General features: G+C 36.0%; 1 protein-coding gene across 10 annotated transcripts in view; it reads right to left on the bottom strand.

Annotated features, from left to right (window-relative positions):
* Positions 1 to 17,511, bottom strand: part of BCAS3 (BCAS3 microtubule associated cell migration factor) — a 717,859-nt gene that overhangs the window by 373,487 nt on the left and 326,861 nt on the right. For all 10 annotated transcript variants that reach the window (XM_063599306.1, XM_063599304.1, XM_063599309.1 and 7 more), the window contains one exon: positions 9,142 to 9,292. In XM_063599306.1, the coding sequence (XP_063455376.1) occupies positions 9,142 to 9,292 (151 nt within the window). The remainder of the gene's footprint in view (positions 1 to 9,141; positions 9,293 to 17,511) is intronic.

Here is a 17,511-nt window from a genome sequence, read left to right as displayed (position 1 = left end):
TTAATTTCACCTAATTAGGCAAGACACCTGAACTAACCAAATTGTCCAAATGATTCTGACAGAAGTGACTGTAATCTGGAATGTCCAGGTTTATGTCATTATATTGTACCTACTCAGGGCAGTCTCCCATCTCATCCAGAACATCAGCATATTGATTTATTATAAAGAATTTAGAAGTTTAACTTAGTCCTTATTACTTAAAAGGTTTTTCCATTGACTGCAAAAACCAAACAAGCAAAAATGAAACAAAAACTTCAAGTGTCTAAAAATTCAAAAGACCATCTGATATTCCCTACCTGTAGAGCCAGTAAATACCTTTCTTCCAGGTTTAGGTTTCCTTTTATGTAAAAAGGAAACATACGTTAGCCAAAGAAAAATATAGAAACTTAAAAAAAAAAACAAAAAAAAACCTCGAGATTTTCCTTTCCAGGCAGTAACATGTTGCCAAAAGGAGATTTCTCCAACTACTTCCTTGTCCCATAATCCTAAAATGCACCATAAAACTCAGACACTGTAGTTTACAGGCCTGTACTAAATAAATAACATCATTGTTAAGTTTGAATACAGTAAGGTTCACTATTCACAATTTGACCCACTTGTGTTAGTTTAAAGTTATCCTAATTCAATCAAACTAGGATTCACTGGCTAACAGAACTCAAGGAGAAAGGGAACTGGAGAGACAAGGTTAGAACCTGGTTTAGCATGTACAATTGGCATGTATAAAATCTATACTCATCTGCCTCTGGCCTAGTCCTACAAGCTAGACCTCTGCCATATACATGTAAAAGAAGATCCACAAACTCCAAAGAATTATAGTGACTGACGTAATTACTGTCTTTGTATGGATAGTGTCAGCTGTTCTTTTGAAATGTGCCTGCTTCATCTTTCCTCAGTAGCAAAGGAATGAAAATATAAAGTCACAAAGTACAAATCCATGATCCAGCTGTCTTCACCTATGACTTCACTCTCCCCTCCCAAAAGTTCACAGCTATAGTTTTGTATTAAAGTGAGATGAGAGTGGAAAGAAAAAGAGATGATGTGAGTGGGAGTGTACACTGAATGAAATATTCTCTGTATTAACACAGGCAACCCAAATTACTATATTCAAACTTGAATAATTGGTGTTTTCCAATCACCATTAAATTTTAGCAGGCTTAACAATCCTGCCATATAAAACCTACTCAATTTGTCATAATTATATCCTTTTTGAGCTGAATTCTGATTTTCAAATCTCAGGAAAATCTAGTCAAGAGACTAAAAATCCAGAAATATTACAGACTTATATATAGGCCACCGTGAAATGACCTGGCCATTAGTTCTCAAAGGGTTTCTTCAGGAGACTCCCAGAAGATAGGAAAGAATTATGTTTTATAATATACCATAACACTATGTAAGTCATTCAACTGATTCATTTTGTTGAATGCCACATGGTACCACAAAGTCTTCAATCTTACTAGCTGAAAACAAGGTAAATACGAAGAATTTTTTTAATATGAGAAAAAAGCAAAACTAGATTTGATTTGAAATCCTCCAATCCTCTATAATCTGACTCTAGTGCTAAAAGGTATTAGTAACAATTCTGTTCAATCATCTCCAGAGTTAAAGAAGTACGTGGCATCTAAGAGACAAATTTTATAAACATACTCTATAAACCTTATTTTTCAATTAATCATGTCCTAAGACAATTCAGGCACTGCCACAGAACAGACATCAGAATGAGCCCATATAAATATTAAATGTAATAAACAGAGATGAAGCAGAGAAAAAGCTATACAACATTATGTGTCAAATATTGAAGCAGAGCCATATTTCTCTAAAAATAAATTCTAGGGATGCTAATGACTTCTAAATTCTGTGTGCCCTCTGTTAAAACAACAACTGAAGTGAACTTGCATCTCCCACATGCTTATCAGTAAATTATTCCTAATATCATTTTTAAGTTATACTTTGAATTTTTCATTAATTTTAATTGCTCCCTACCAAAGAGACCTATCGTATTACTGGTAGTAAACTACTGATCTGTAGGGGAAACTGAAGCTAAAACAGACAAGTGTCTAATTTGAGATACACATGATACCCAATTTTAAGTGATAAACTCAAGATTTAGAAGATTTTCATTAGCAGGCTGGGCATGGTGGCTCATGCCTATAATTCCAGCACTTTGGGAGGCTAAGGCAAGACTGAGGGTAGGAGTTCAAGACTAGCCTGGGCAATACAGCAAGACCTATCTCTTCACAACATTTTAAAAATCAGCCAGGTGTGGTGATATAGGCCTGTAGTACCAGCTACTCAGGAGGTTGAAGTGGGACGATCACTTGAGCCCAGGAGTTTGAAGATACAGTGAACTATGATCACACTACTGCACTTGAGCCTGGGTGACTTTTCATTAGGAAAAAAACATTGATAATGTTAAAATTCTGTTATATGTGGCAAAAAAAGAGATGAACATAACATAAATAATGTCAAACTTCTGTAGAAATTTATGCCTGCTGACTTTTAAAAATATGGTATAGGCTGGGCGCAGTGGCTCACGCCTGTAATTCCAGCACTTTGGGAGGTGGAGGCAGGTGGATCACGAGGTCAAGAGAATGAGACCATCCTGGCTAACACAGTGAAACCCCATCTCTACTAAAAATACAAAAAAATTAGCCAGGCGTGGTGGCGGGCGCCTCCAGCTACTCGGGAGGCTGAGGCAGGAGAATGGTGTGAACCCAGGAGGCGGAGCTTGCAGTGAGCCAAGATCACGCCACTGCTCTCCAGCCTGGGCTACAGAGCGAGACTCCATATCAAAAACAAAACAAAACAAACAAACAAACAAAAAATATAGATATGGTATATAGTAGACATCATCCAAAAAAAATTCCCAGATTTACAGTATGGTGTGGTTTAAGTACTCCACTGATATAGCAGAAAAATTGGAACTCAAACTATGTTAAATATATTGCATAAGTAGTCACATCCATACATAATCCAATGAAAATACATTGTCCATTATTTAATATCTAGAACCAAACATCCATTGCTTAGCTATGAAGAACTGGTACTTACATAAGGCAGAAACATGAGGTGGGGAATTACCCAAGCTATTATATCTGTATCTAGTGGGTCTTTCTCCAAATATTTCCAATTTAATTCTCCGAACTTTGCCTATAAAGTTTAAGGCTCAGGCCAAACTGTGTAACTGAGCCAAGGTGTACCTAATTGAATTAAAATAAGGAATAGACCTTCTTCTGCAAGGCCTACTATATGCCAATATCATTTACTCACACAGCCAAGTCTGATGGTAGATTTGGTCTACAAATATCAACCAGATGTGTCTGAATAAATGCTATTTAATGCTTCCATTTAATATCATTTAAAAGCATCTATGCTTTCTAAGTGGGGCCTGAGCTCATCAGCACTGGCTTATAGCTGCTCAACAGTCCTGAGGCTTAGAAATGGGACCAAAGAACTGGTAGAAACTCATACATGATAAGGATTAAAAGATTATAATCCATATATATAAACTTTTTTTTTTCAGGTGAAGAAATTTACCTAGGACACACTGGCAAATAGGTGGCAGAACCCAGATGAGAAGCAGCCAGGGCCTCAGACTCCCAATTCCATATTTTTTCCACTACATTACTTAACCTACTTCTACAGGGTGCATCTGAAGCTTCCTAATAACCACCTAAATCTTCACAAAGAAATGAATAAACATGGCCGGGTGCGGTTGCTCATGCCTATAACCCCAGCACTTTGGGAGGCTAAGGCAGTTGGATCACTTGAGACCAGGAGTTCAAGACCAGCTTGGGCAACATAGAGAAACCCAATCTCTACAAAAAATACAAAACTTAGACAGGCATGGTGGCACACACCCACCTGTAGTCCCAGCTACTCGGGAGGCTGAGGCAAGAGAATCACCTGAGCCCAAGAGCAGAGGTTGCAGTGGGTGGAGATCACACACCACTGCACTCCAGCCTGGGTGACAGAGCAAGACTCTGTCTCAAAAGAAAAGAGAAGAAATGAAATGAGTAAATATAAAGATGGGGAGGGGGAAAGAAATGAGGAGCTACTTCCATTTAAGGAAAAGGAAACCTACAAGAGAGCAAATCATCCCATGTTTACTTCACAAAAAGTGCTCCACCTAATAAGAGCAAGGAAGTAACTTCATTTTCAATTTTAATATTTTTTATTCCCATGGAACTACCTACCATGACTTCTTTTTGAAATTTACTGTTCTCTGCTTGTGTCCATAAAATAATTTGGAAATATAAATAATTTTAGATTTAAGCAGATAAAATTAAGCTCATTGATGAACATTTTTTTGTGAATTGTTACATAGAAAATATTTTTTAAAACTTGCTCACTCACTTGATAATGCCAAACATCTATGAAATGCTGCTAATAAATCCCTACTACAAAACCTAACATCCAAGATATGGTGCAACCTCTTAGCACCTAATTTCACTTTTAATAGATTAGGAGAACTATTCTTACTTACATATGATAAGAACATGATAACCTGGACTTTTTAAACCTCCAGTCTTAAACTGAAGGAAAACAGAGTCTGTTTGAATGGGTGATTATTGGAGCCAAATAATGTCTAACACTTCTTTTACCTCCATCAATGTATACTGTCACAGAGTTAAGCAGCAGCTGTTGCCAAAACAGGCCTTATTACCTCCAAGTGCTGCTTCAAGGTACTGAACAAGAAGGTGTAAATACATCTGTCTTCTGCTATTTGTAGTTCTACTGGCCTCATGTATGTCTCGCAGTGAGACAGATGGTCCCTGACACTGCACAGGCTTTCAGGCATATGTATTTGCAAACATAAGAAGGCAGATGTTGAATATGGTAAACACACGTTTTGTCCCCTTAAGGTTTAAGTTGAGGCTTCTATCTCAATTTGGGTATTTAATTACTGGATCCTAGAAATCTTTAGAAATCTCTACTTTAGAAATATAACACTTTATGGTTATTTTATGACCATGTGCAAAATACCTCGGACATAGATGAAGTGGAAACTTATCTAACCTAAGTACATAATTTTACCAACTACATTATCAGGTATATTGAAAACAGAATATAATTTACCTGTCTATAAGTGGGTCACTCTGTGTTCTCTTTCTACATAATCCATGTCAAATACTTCTTGTTGATTTTATTTTAAAAATACTAGGAAAGGAATTTTATAAAAGCAAAGCTTGAGTAAATGAGAATTTCCAGAATAAAAAGAGACATGGAAAATGAAAACTCTCATATGCTCACCACCCTGGTGACGTTAATGGAGCCATCAGATTTCTCAGCAAATACAATACAATTTAATGCCAATAATTAATGGAAATTAGCTAACTCCAGTCTTAAGAATTTGTCATAGTAAAAAAAATTTAATAAAATAAATATAGCCTTTAAAATCTAATAGGATGAAAGCTAATGGGATGAAATATTGTCTGAGATTTGCTTCAAAACTCAGAATATAGCAAAAATGAAAATTCACAGAATATATTTGGTTCTCACGAATCAAATATTACTTTTGACAAGGCAAAATACATGTATTTTAGTGAAAATATTAAATTTTAAGATAATCAAACCATATATTCTGAAAACTTTATGATTAAACATTTTAGATAACTTATAGTAAAAGAACAATCAGAAAAGTCAACAGTAGTTTCCAGGTATAATCAACAAACTCTTCAGAGAGTGGCTTAAGGAGCGATCCCCAACCTTTTTGGCACCAGGAATAGTTTCATGGAAGTTTCACTTCAGATCATGAGGCATTAGATTCTCATAAGGAGCGTGCAACCTAGGTCCCTCACACGTGTAGTTCACAACAAGAGGGTTTGCACTCTTACGAGAATCTAATGCCGATGCTGATCTGACAGGAGGCAGAGCTCAGATGGTGATGCTCACTCGCCTGTTGTTCACCTCCTGCTGTGCGGCTCAGTTCCTAACAGGCCAGGGACTAGTACCAGTCTGGGGCCCAGGGGTTGGGGACCTCTGGCTTAAAGATATTGAGTCTTGTCATCTAGCAACAGTCAAGTATGACCGACCACTATCATCAAAGTCTTATCAGTCACTGTACTCTGTATTAATAGGAAGGGATAAAAAATAGTAGATGGCGAGGGAAAAAAGGAATAGTAGGTTGGGTAATTTGTAGTACACTAAAGCTATGCTACAAGTAGAAAAATCATTATAGACAACAATTATGTGGAATTAAGAAAAACTAATGAAGTACGTTCAAGATCTCTTCTTCTGATAACTGTACTACAGTTATATAAGAGAATGTCTGTGCCTTTAGAAATTACACATTGAAGTATGTAGGGATAAGGGTATATTAAGGCTGCAAAAACGTAACATGTTAGTGTATACGCAGGCAGAGGGAGAGAACGTGAATGACGTGTTAGTGTTTATGCAGGCAGAGGGAGAGAATATGAATGATAAAGCAAATAAGTTGATCTATTAACATTTGGGGCCGGGCGTGGTGGCTCATGCCTGTAATCCCAGCACTTTGGGAGGCCGAGGCAGGTGGATCACTTGAGGTCAGGAATTCAAGACCAGCCTAGCCAAAATGGCGAAACCCTGTCTGTACTAAAAATACAAAAATTAGCTGGGTGTGGTGGCACACACCTGTAATCCCAGCTACTAGGGAGGCTGAAGCAGGAGAATCACTTGAACCAGGGAGGCAGAGGCTGCAGTGAGCTGAGATCGCACCATTGCACTCCAGCCTGGGAGACAGAGCAAGACTACGTCTCAAAAAAAAAAAAAAAAAAAAAAATTGGGGAATTTGGGTAGACAAGAATTCCTTTGCCTAGTCTTGAAACATTTCTGTAAGTCTGAAACTATGTCACAAATAAATTAAAACCTAGTACTCATTGTGGGACAAGTATCAATTATTCTCTCTAAACACTTCAATACAAGGCTTGCTAAAAAAGAATTCGAAACTATGGCAGAAATAAAATGGTATAAATTGAGATACAAAGCCTAGTAAACAATATGATACAAGTATCTTAACTAACATTTGTTTCAAAGCACATAACTCAAATTGATAACACCTCCCTAATTAATAAATTGTTCATAACGCAACAGAATACATGCTCCAAAAATCTGAGAACAGAGAGCAAATTTTTGTAAGAAAAGGAAACATAAGAATTTTATCTAAATTCATAATGTGTGGTAACACAGGAGGACACCAAATGACTAACAGTTTCTATTCATCTCAGTGTAGAGAGAAATCGGGTTGTAAGAGGGAGAGAGAGAGAAAGAAAGCAAGAGATTTTATCTTCTTATGGAAAATTTCAAATACTACATAAAAAAGCAGACTCACTTCCTACCCCTCACCATAAATATTATGAATTAAATTCTAACATCGTATCATTTTATGCACTAAACTTCAGTTACTATTTCAGAGATATATTTGGAGAAGCTCATTAGAAAAAGAGAGCTAATTCTTTGCATTATAAAACAGGACAGCTCTTTTGTTAAAATTAAATAAACACGCACCAGAAACAAAGCACCAGAATATGCTTTTATTACTCCAGGAGCCTTTTGAACCTTCTTAAATTTCCCTCACTCTGAATATAAAATTAAATTACAGAGAAACAATTTTGAGGATGGTTTCACTTAGATTCAGAAAAGACAGGCTAAAATTTGTAAGTACTTTGGAGAATTGTACAATGCTGGAGTGAATCAAGATGATACAATTATGTACTGACTAACTTCAGTAAGTAAAAAAGAAACTTTAAAGTTATGATTCCAGATTTAGTCCCATGTTTGATTCTACATCCCAGGAATGTAATATACAATGAAAAAATAACCTAATTGTGAATATAAAGGACATAACCTCTTCATTATTCACAGCCATTATTCTTAAATTATTTTAAAATAAACTAACAGAGGAAGAGAAAGTTGAAATCCAATTTAAAATTATACTTTTCCTGGGCCCAAGGAGTTAAAAAGCTGAAAAAAATTAAAAAGATATACAGACAAAATTATTGGTGCCTTAAGATGTCTGATTTGGGATGAAGTTTTGCTGAAAAACACAGCAAATGCCACAGACTCAATTTTATGTCTGCATGCAGCAACAGGATCTTTTTATATACAAACACCACTCCACCTAGCTACAGAGTCAATTTCTATGTTGTGGTGATACCTGGAGCTCAAAGGCCTTGTCCCTGAGACTACTGAGTATTTCTTCTCACAAAAGTGACCTCTGTAAGCACATTAATACGGAGCACAACAAAATTAAGATATATTGACATAGCAGCCAAATAATATATTCCTTTCATTGGAAAGAACTTGAGGACTGTTTGAGGCCAGACAGGGTTTTCTCTTGACTACTTTAATACAGAAATGTAAAAAAGTTGTTTCATTTCCAATTAGATTAAACTTCAGGATTGCTCATTATGGAAAACAAATAATTTGCCTATAGACATATATTTTCTGATATAAAATGGATTCCCAGTGTTAATATACAATTGAAAATCTAATGATATCATAGACCTAGCAGTTTATTTTCAGGAACCTAATGAAGTGATAATCTTATATTCCTAAGGGGTAGCAAATTGCTAAAATAAGCACAAATAAATCAAGTGAGTCATCAAAAGTCTTTAAGGAAGTTAATGACCAATCTTAAATAAAGCCCAAATCTTAGTGCACTGGCTTTGAAAACTACCAATGACATCACATTGTCCTGACACTAATGACAGATTATTATATGTAAATTATATCTCAATATAGATGATTTTTTCAAAGTACTAAAAAGATGGTTGTCATCTAAGGTTCTCTCTGTATTTGTATCTGTCAAAATTTGGGAGTCATTTCAAATCCCGAAAGAGCCAGGAAAATGAAACTGTACTTGCAGGCAAAGCCACAAGGCAGTAAGCATAAGACGAAGTAGATGGATCTGTTTTTGATTAGCCAATACTAGTTTTCACAGCTTGTCACTGTTTTGTTTTTCTCGATGAATGTGTGTATACATGGTTGTGTGCAAGTATGCTTGTGCAAGTTCTATGCTTTGTACTTAATCTGATGCCATTAAGTCTCATTTGAGCTGGAAATGAAGAACATAATAAAAACCACACAAAGAAAAAGTATGTTTTATTTTTATTCATTCAACCCTATAAAACAGCTGTTAAAAAAGCATCAACTCTAAGGCCTTACCCGGTTCGTTTGGTGATGGTCCCCAATGTCATCGGCTGCTTGATTTGTGCAAGAGGCATCACTACCATCAAGCTGGGAAGAGGAGAGAGCCGAGGGTTGCCAGGGTTGTTGTTGGTAAAATTGTTATAGGAGTCTTGGCTGTTCAGTTTCCCTACAAAGAGAAAAATAAAGAAAAGCATCACCGAGGAAGGTTCTCTATCTCCCGTTCTCTATCTCCGATAGGGTTTTCACTGACTCCAGTAATCATTTAAGAAAGGCATCAAAGGTAGAATTGATGCCAAGAGAATTACAATTATGTGGATGAGAAGAAACCAAACTATTCTTGGAGAGCTGGATAGCTCATGACTGTAATCCCAGCACCTTGGGAGGCCAAGGCAGGAGGCCAGGAGTTTGAGGCCAGCCTGGGCAACAGAGTGAGACCCCATCTCTACAAAAAATATCAAAAATTAGCTGAGTATTGTGGTACACGCTTGTCATCCTAGCTACTAAAGACTGAGACAAGAGGATTACTTGAGTCCAGAAATTCAAGGTTACAGTGAGCTATGATAGCACCCCTGCACTCCAAGCCCAGGTGGCATAGAGAGACCCTGTCTCTAAACAAACAAACAAAAAAGAAGTATTCTGGTAACACCAAGTGTGACTTAATTATTAACATATTTCAGTCTTTGGGAATTAGGGCTGAATTCCTAATCTTTCTAAAGACAGTTAAAGTGGTTTGTTGCCCTGCTTAGGTCCTTACATCCAACACAATCTGCTAGTTCCCCCATACCTTGTCAATTTCTAAACAAAAGCCAGCTGAGTTTTTGATAGGGATTACATTTAATCTGGAGATCAATTTGGGGAATACTGCCATTTTAACAATAATATACCTTTTAATCCAAGAACTTAGGATGCCTTTCCATTTACCTAGGTATTCTTAAATTTCTTTCAATGTTGTTTTGTAGTTTTCAGGGTACAAGTTTTGTACTTCTTTGGTTAACTTACTACTAATTATTTCATTCTTTTTCATGCAATTTGAAAATGGAATTGTTTTCTTAATTTCATTTTTCAGATTATTCATTGTTAATGTATAGAAATACAGGTAACTTTTGTACATTGATCTTGTATCCTACAACTTTGCTGAGCTCATTTCTTAGTTCTAATAATGTCTTCTGGATTCCTAAGGATTTTCTACATACATAATTATGTCATCCTCAAAAAACAGATAGTTTTACTTCTGCCTTTCCAGTCTAGATGCCCTTTTTTTTTTTTTTTTTCCCCTCACTGACCTACCTAGAACTTCCAGTGCAATGTTGATTTGACAGGGGAAAAGCAAACTGTGATTTATTTTTAGTTCATTTTTGTGTCTGTAGTGAGAGCTGAGGTTCATTGTATTCATTTTTTTAATATAGAAGTGTAATTGTTCCATCACCATTTGCTAAAAAGATTATCCTTTCTCCTTTAATTGCCTTTCCACGTTTGTCAAAAACCAACTGACCATATACATGCGGTTCTGTTTCTGCATTGATCCATGTGTTCCATTGATCTATGTGTGTAGCCTTTCACCAATACCACATTTTCTCAATTACTGTAGTTTTCTAGTGAGTCTTATTAATTGATGGGTTTATAGAGAAACTATAAAAATTACCTCATTTTCTGTGTTACGGAATAAGCCAGTGCCTGTAATCCAACAACTCTTTCATGCAAAAAACTTCTTATTGACTTAATGTTAATTTTATATCACTGTTCTTGACTGTTGATAAAAATTATCAACCCCATTTATGTGGTTAGCAATAGATAAGGTATTTTTTAAATAACCACAGTAAACACACATATAAATTTTTTTTACTAATTCGAATTAAGTTGACAAATTTATGTACACAGCAAAAGCATCCCCCCAAAAGTCCTAATTAATATCTTATTTCTGAAACACATCCTAAAACACATCTGCTTTAAAAATAGCATGGATTCAGGATAGAGGGAGAACTACCACACAGTATCTAATGGTAGCCTGAGAGGTAGTGAAAAGTCAAAAGTGCCTTTCTAAAAAATCGTAACAAGATGACAGTGGCTTCAGAATTAGGATAGTGGCTTAATCAAATGTTACTTCTTCCTTGGACACAAATCTATCCTTTTATATTACTCTATAGAACTATCAAGTTAACCTTTGATAAATGTCTCTTTTGTAAAATATGGGGAAAGATAAGAAATTCATGCAAATAAAATAAATCATTCTCTATCTCCTCAATTTCCAATTCAGAATACACATTAAAGTTAACAGAAGCCATCTACACCTGTTGCAGGAATAACAAAAGGCAGAATTCACAATACACACAAGATGATTTAGGCTACAACATAGAACCTTGTAGAAAATATGAAGAGGGAAATCACATTAAAATATTATATTTGTGGAAGAAATGAGAAAAACTGCTTCATAGTTAAGCCATTCGAAGTAATTTATTATCACACTCTCAAGGCCAATATAGATGTAAATAATTATAAAATCGCTATTAGACAACTATGCTAATATTAACTTGAATTTGAAATCAGACTGCAACTTTATGTCACAAGCTGGTGAAAATTAAGAATTGTGTATATCATATGTATTTCACAACTAGTAAACAAATATTTGTTGAGTGCCTTAGCTTAAGATAACACTGTAAGGGACTGTTTTCCTTGTTATCACGAAGCTTACAGTCTAACAGGCACAAACAGGAATCATTAAGTGCTAATTGCCAAGAACCAAAGATAAGCAGACGTGGGAACAACTTTATATGGAAAAGGGCTCAAGGAAAAGGGCAAATGGGATATGATCTAGATTTTGAAAATTGGACAAAATATGGATAAGGGTAGGAGAGAAGGAATATTCTGGGCATGAAGGATAACGTGAGGGGAGAGTGGTATAAAGGGATGCCATTATGTGAGGAGTAGTGAGGAATCTCTAACTATGGCAGATAAAATATTTCAGTTTTAGGAGGACCTCTCAATTGAGCCAGAGGAGTAGGAACTTAGGTTAAGTTCTTCAGCGAGGGAACAGTATAGATGTTGAAGTCACTGAATTTGACAGATAAAAGGAGTGGTCTAGGAAAATGAAGTGATTCACTGAGAAGTTCCAAATCTGTGGTTTAGCTAGGCACAACTTAAAATGCTTCACTGTCTCACCAGGATAAAGGACAACCTCAGAATAGCATACAAGGAACTTCAGATCTATCCTTCTCAGCCTGCTCCTGTGTTTATGCTGTAGAGTCCATTTGAAACCAGCACATCTGAGAGAGCAAAGTAAGTTGTGTAGGTTTCACATTCATGTTTATGTTCGTAGGGGTGGTGTCTGTCTTACATATTAATGGATATGGCTAGCAACTTATAAACACAGCTTTAATGAAACAATGAGTATATTAATAAAATGCTCAATAAGGCCAAGATCTAAGAAGACAAACTCAGAGAAAAAGCTAACTCTAATAGTCTTCAGTAGGGTAGTTTCAGCAGTGAGGTGGAAAAGTCAGATTGTAAGGCATAAGCAAAGGAACTGATGATAAGATAAAATCAAGGTAACAGAGAACAAAGATTTAAAGACTGACACTGAAAAAGAAGACATTAACAAAGATGCATACTGCGCCAAGCAAAAGTTCCACTCAATCTTTGCTCTGTCACTTCACACTTTTGGAGACTTATTGGTATCAGGCCCTGTTCTAGATTCTGAAGGAGTAAGTCCAAGGGACTTTCAAAGAGTTCATAATGTAATGTTACAGAAAGACATATTAACAAAAAATGAAAAATGGGAGAAAACCATGCTAATAAATACATCTGAAAAATGACTCAGGAACAGAAAGTAAGGAGTCACTTTTATTATTGTTTTAAAGGACAACTTAAAAAGGGAGAAAAGGTATACAAATTTTGAGCATAAAGGAAGGAATCTCTATCTTCTTATTTTGCTTTTCTAGTAGAAAATAAAGCAGGAGAAATGTATAAATAACATCAGAAGTTAGTAAAATGAAAGAGCTAGCTTAGACCAGAAATCTCAATAGCTGACACAGACATGTAAATAATACACATTAAATAAATAAATGAAATAACTACACAAGACAGCCTAACAATCCTTTCTTCCAGGACCTATTGTTAAAATCTTTGGTTATAAATGATTTTACACTATTTACACTGTCTTGGATTTTCTTTGAAAATTCAGCTAGAATCTAACAAACCTCCAGATTTGTCCTCCACAATACTGGAGACTCCACCAGGCTGCCTATACTCCTGAGGATAGTGTCTTACTAGTCATTAATAGCTAACAGCTCAATAAATGTTTGCTGAATGAATGAAGGAAATATATTTATTTCCATGTCCAGGAGGTAGAGAAAAATACGGCCCTATGATCTATAGAAAAAATAATTCTGGAGGGGACTCAGTACTTCAGAAGGTTGCCAGATGACTGGAGTCTGCGGCTTTCACTATTCTGCTTAGTCTCACGTTCACTGGCCTAGGAGGTTAGACTTGATAACTTTAAAAATAGATCTTTAGACATTTCCATGTGGTTGTATCAAGTCTAAATTTTCAAGCCAGAATTCTTCATTAAACCTCAAGCCTCTTCGTATAAGGAAGTTCAGCAGGAAGAAACCTGCAGTGTCTGCCTTGGACCTAGATGAAGTCTATTGCTATTCTTTTTCTTTGCTTCACCTCTCAGAAATACATAAGATACAAATAATATTTCTGAGATCTACGAAGAGAGTTACAAGGTATCACCTTCACTAACCTTTCTTTACTATACTCTTCTCTTTTTTCCTTTATTGCATGAGTACAGTGAAAAAGAACAGAGGTTATTTAAGTGCAGTTTTGGTAGTGGACTGCATGAAGTCTTGAGATACATAAAATATTTCACACACCATTATACTTTCAAATTCCAGCTAAGAGGAGACCTGTAAGTGACAAATGCCATGAGAATGAATATTCTCACAGTATTTCTGGCACAAGCAGACAGAGGAAGTCCCAAAAATCTCATGAGAAAATAAGCTCATCTAAGACTCTCATCCCAGTTTTTTGGGCTTACTCTATATAGATAAACTTGCATAAGCCTCAGGCTTTTGGGTCTTTATCCAAATCCACTAGAGCTTTGATCCTTTAGAGGTTTACCAGTCCCCACGATAGATGGAGTTCTCTTGGGGGGAAGAAATCCCAAGTTCCAATAAAATGGTTTCTCAATAAGTTAAAGCAGGAATTCTATTTGGGGATACAAAATTATTTAAAAATCAGAATTTTTAAAACATCCCTTGATGTTTAAAGCTATGATGTCTTGTTTTTGTTCTGCTTTCACTTTTTTGTTTACTGCTATTATTGTTTTTAATATTACAATACAAAGCCATTACACCAGAACCATTCACTTTCGGGTTCAACCACTGACTTTCTATGTTTATCTTCTAAAAGTTTGCAATTTAAAAAAAAAGGAATTACGAAAACAACTTCTTGTGCTCTTTTTTTCCTGGTATCTTTTGGATAAAGGATATCTACAGGTACGTGTACTTTGGGGGACACAAACTCTCAATCTCCATACTAACACATAGTTCCACTGTCTGCATATATGAGAATGACATGGTGTGATCTGTTTACTAAAAGTTTTGCTAACTTCAAAATACCATCTTACTTATGCTTTGTCCTAAATTATGTTTTCCCAGACATTTTATACTATAAAAACACAGAAGAAAAATGGATTAAGTTGAGGATAAAAGTGAACAGAGAAAATAACAATGGGCTTTGTTGCCACGCTGGAGGAATAGCTTGTCAGGTCAGCTTTGCAGAGAGGCATATTCCCAAACCAGTCATCATTAACAGACTCACTTCCACAGGAAAAAAAAAAAAAAAAAAGACAGAGTCTGAAAACTCCGGACAAAAGAAATCCCTGCAGACAAAGTAAAAACAAATTAAAAGACCCATTATAAAACACAGATGCTACAAGGAAAATAAACTTTCTAAGATTTACTGGGCTTTGACAAACTTGGACATTTGTGGAAAAGACATCAGCAGCAACTCCCAGGTAATGTGGCTGCAAAGTTAGACTCCCTTCTGTTTTATCTTTACCCTCTGTGCAGAAGCTGCCAGGTTGGTATTCTTAGCTTCTGAATGCAGTGATGTGAGAACATGTGAATGTGGCAAACTGCCAACTGCAAGAACTCTCTGAAGCTAGCAAAACTGAAATTGTTGAACATTTCAGATTATGTTAAATATTAAAGTTACTATCAGTGTATCTGTGTGTACATATGTATAGTTGTCTTTCTTCCGAGATACAAACAAGAAGAGGGAAAGTAAAAAATGAATGTATTTGCATCCTTTCTACCTTTAAAAAATTTCCATATCTTACCATATTGTGAACCAAAGGACATAAAATCAGTTAAAATAACATTAAGGAATCAAATGATAATAGCTGTAGATCAGAAAGTACCTTAAAGGAGTGTCATACCAGAGAGATAGAGAAATTTTTGTTACAGGTTTCTAAAAGTTATTGTTAATGCAGGACAAAGAAAGATTCTTTAGGAACAGAAGGTATGAGAAACTAAGACCTACAATGGAATAAAGTGGGTCAAGTGAAACATTTGGAGGATAAAAAGAGCACTGTCCTTTTGTTGTCATTAGACATATGAGGTAAGTATAGTATTAGAGTATTAGAGATAAGTATAGAAACGGCAAAGCTTCATTTGCAAAAAGAGCTAAAGGACACTAAGCAATGGTGCCCTATGAAAGAGCAGTGTTATTAGGAGGTCCACATATCATCCCACTTATTCTTACCACAGACACAGACCTTATCCACTTTAGGCACTCCACTTTTCTGAAGGTTTACAATAGACACCTTCCTATAACTCAGTACTCTAGACGCCTACGACTGTATTAAATTCTGTTCTCATCACCTCTCCACACACTTATCGACAACACCCACTATTGTTCTAGGATATAAGCTCCTCATCTAGTGTCTTGGGTCTCCTATTTGGAACTCTTGCATTTTGAAATTGGATTACTGAGCCACACTGAAGCCCGAGGTCAACGTGACTGTCTGGCACTCCTCAGAAGACAATTCTACGGAAACAGCCCCAGTCCCAAATACCTCCTTTATTTTTGCCCTCTTTGCAACACTTTACCTATTCTAAGACATCATGTAGATGTTCTATTCCCTACATCATATCTTTCAAAAATAAAAACTAGATGATGAGTTCTACGGGGCCTTTTTTTTCTGGTAAACTTTTGTCTTCTACAGAAGAGCAAAGCTTTTGGACTGTTTTTAATATCTTCCTGTGGAATTGACAGGGATAAAAATCTAAAATATACCAAGGAGTTTAACTAAGTTAATTCTGTAGTTGAAAAGCTCTGACTTCTTGACTCTGTCAAAGAATACAATGGTAGCTTGTTTTGAAATAGTCACTGGAAATCTGGGCTCTGAAAAGTTAAAAACTCTGCTTAGTTCTTGCTTGCCATCCAATTTAACATTAAAGTTTTTTCAACCAAACTCTCAATAGTTATTTAATTAAAAATACCCTGTGTAGAAGGGAATTTCCTGCAGGTGGGTTATTTTTGGTTGGGATGGGAGTGTGTGTCTCTCTCTCCATCCCTCTCTTCTCCCCATTCCTAGATGAGAATGTCAAGCTTCCCAGCTGCAGTTCCAGGACTTTCACCCTCCTTTATGACCTTTTCTCAGGCATGTTCCAGTATAATCTGCAATCTACTCAAGTCGGAAAAGGAAACAGCAGCACCCTGGTGAGAAACAGTGCCTTCTGACCCACATACCAAACTGGGCGGAAGCAATGCTTGTTCACAGGAGCCAAGGAGAGTAGAACACACACTAAAAGAAAATGAATTTTATGTGTGTGTGTGTGTGTGTGTGTCCACACACACACACACACACATTTTTAAAGAGTATAAACACAACAAACAGTTTAGGTGACAAATAAAGACAGAAAATGCTGAAGGACAATCCTGTGTGGGCACTGATTCATTTTGCCTATAACTTTTTTTTGGAGGTAATCGATGGTGAAGTAAAAACACTGCAATTTTTAATGCATTTCAAGCAAAAACACTTGTTGCTTTCTTTGAGTAAAAAGTTCATGTCACCATAGACATTACTGTAGGTACTTTGAGAAAGGGTGAGAAGGTAGGAAGATCAGAGAAATCTCCCACAAAATGGACTTGAAAACAAGAATCCAATCTTTCTTTTTTTTTTTAAACAAGATGGGGATTGAGATTATTAATGATATTGTCATCACTTCTCCCCACTACATACAAAGTAGCCTGCATGGAGCTTTGCCTAGGGCTTATTAAATGTCACTAGAATTAAAAGTGTACTTTCAGGAGAATTGAAACTGTATATATTTATGTACGAATACTCCAATAAATAATTTGCTAGGTAGTTTTCCTTTT

Source organism: Pan paniscus, chromosome 19, assembly GCF_029289425.2.
Source record: "Pan paniscus chromosome 19, NHGRI_mPanPan1-v2.0_pri, whole genome shotgun sequence".
In the NCBI taxonomy this organism is placed as follows: domain Eukaryota; kingdom Metazoa; phylum Chordata; class Mammalia; order Primates; family Hominidae; genus Pan; species Pan paniscus.
This window is presented reverse-complemented; position numbering and strand designations above follow the sequence as displayed.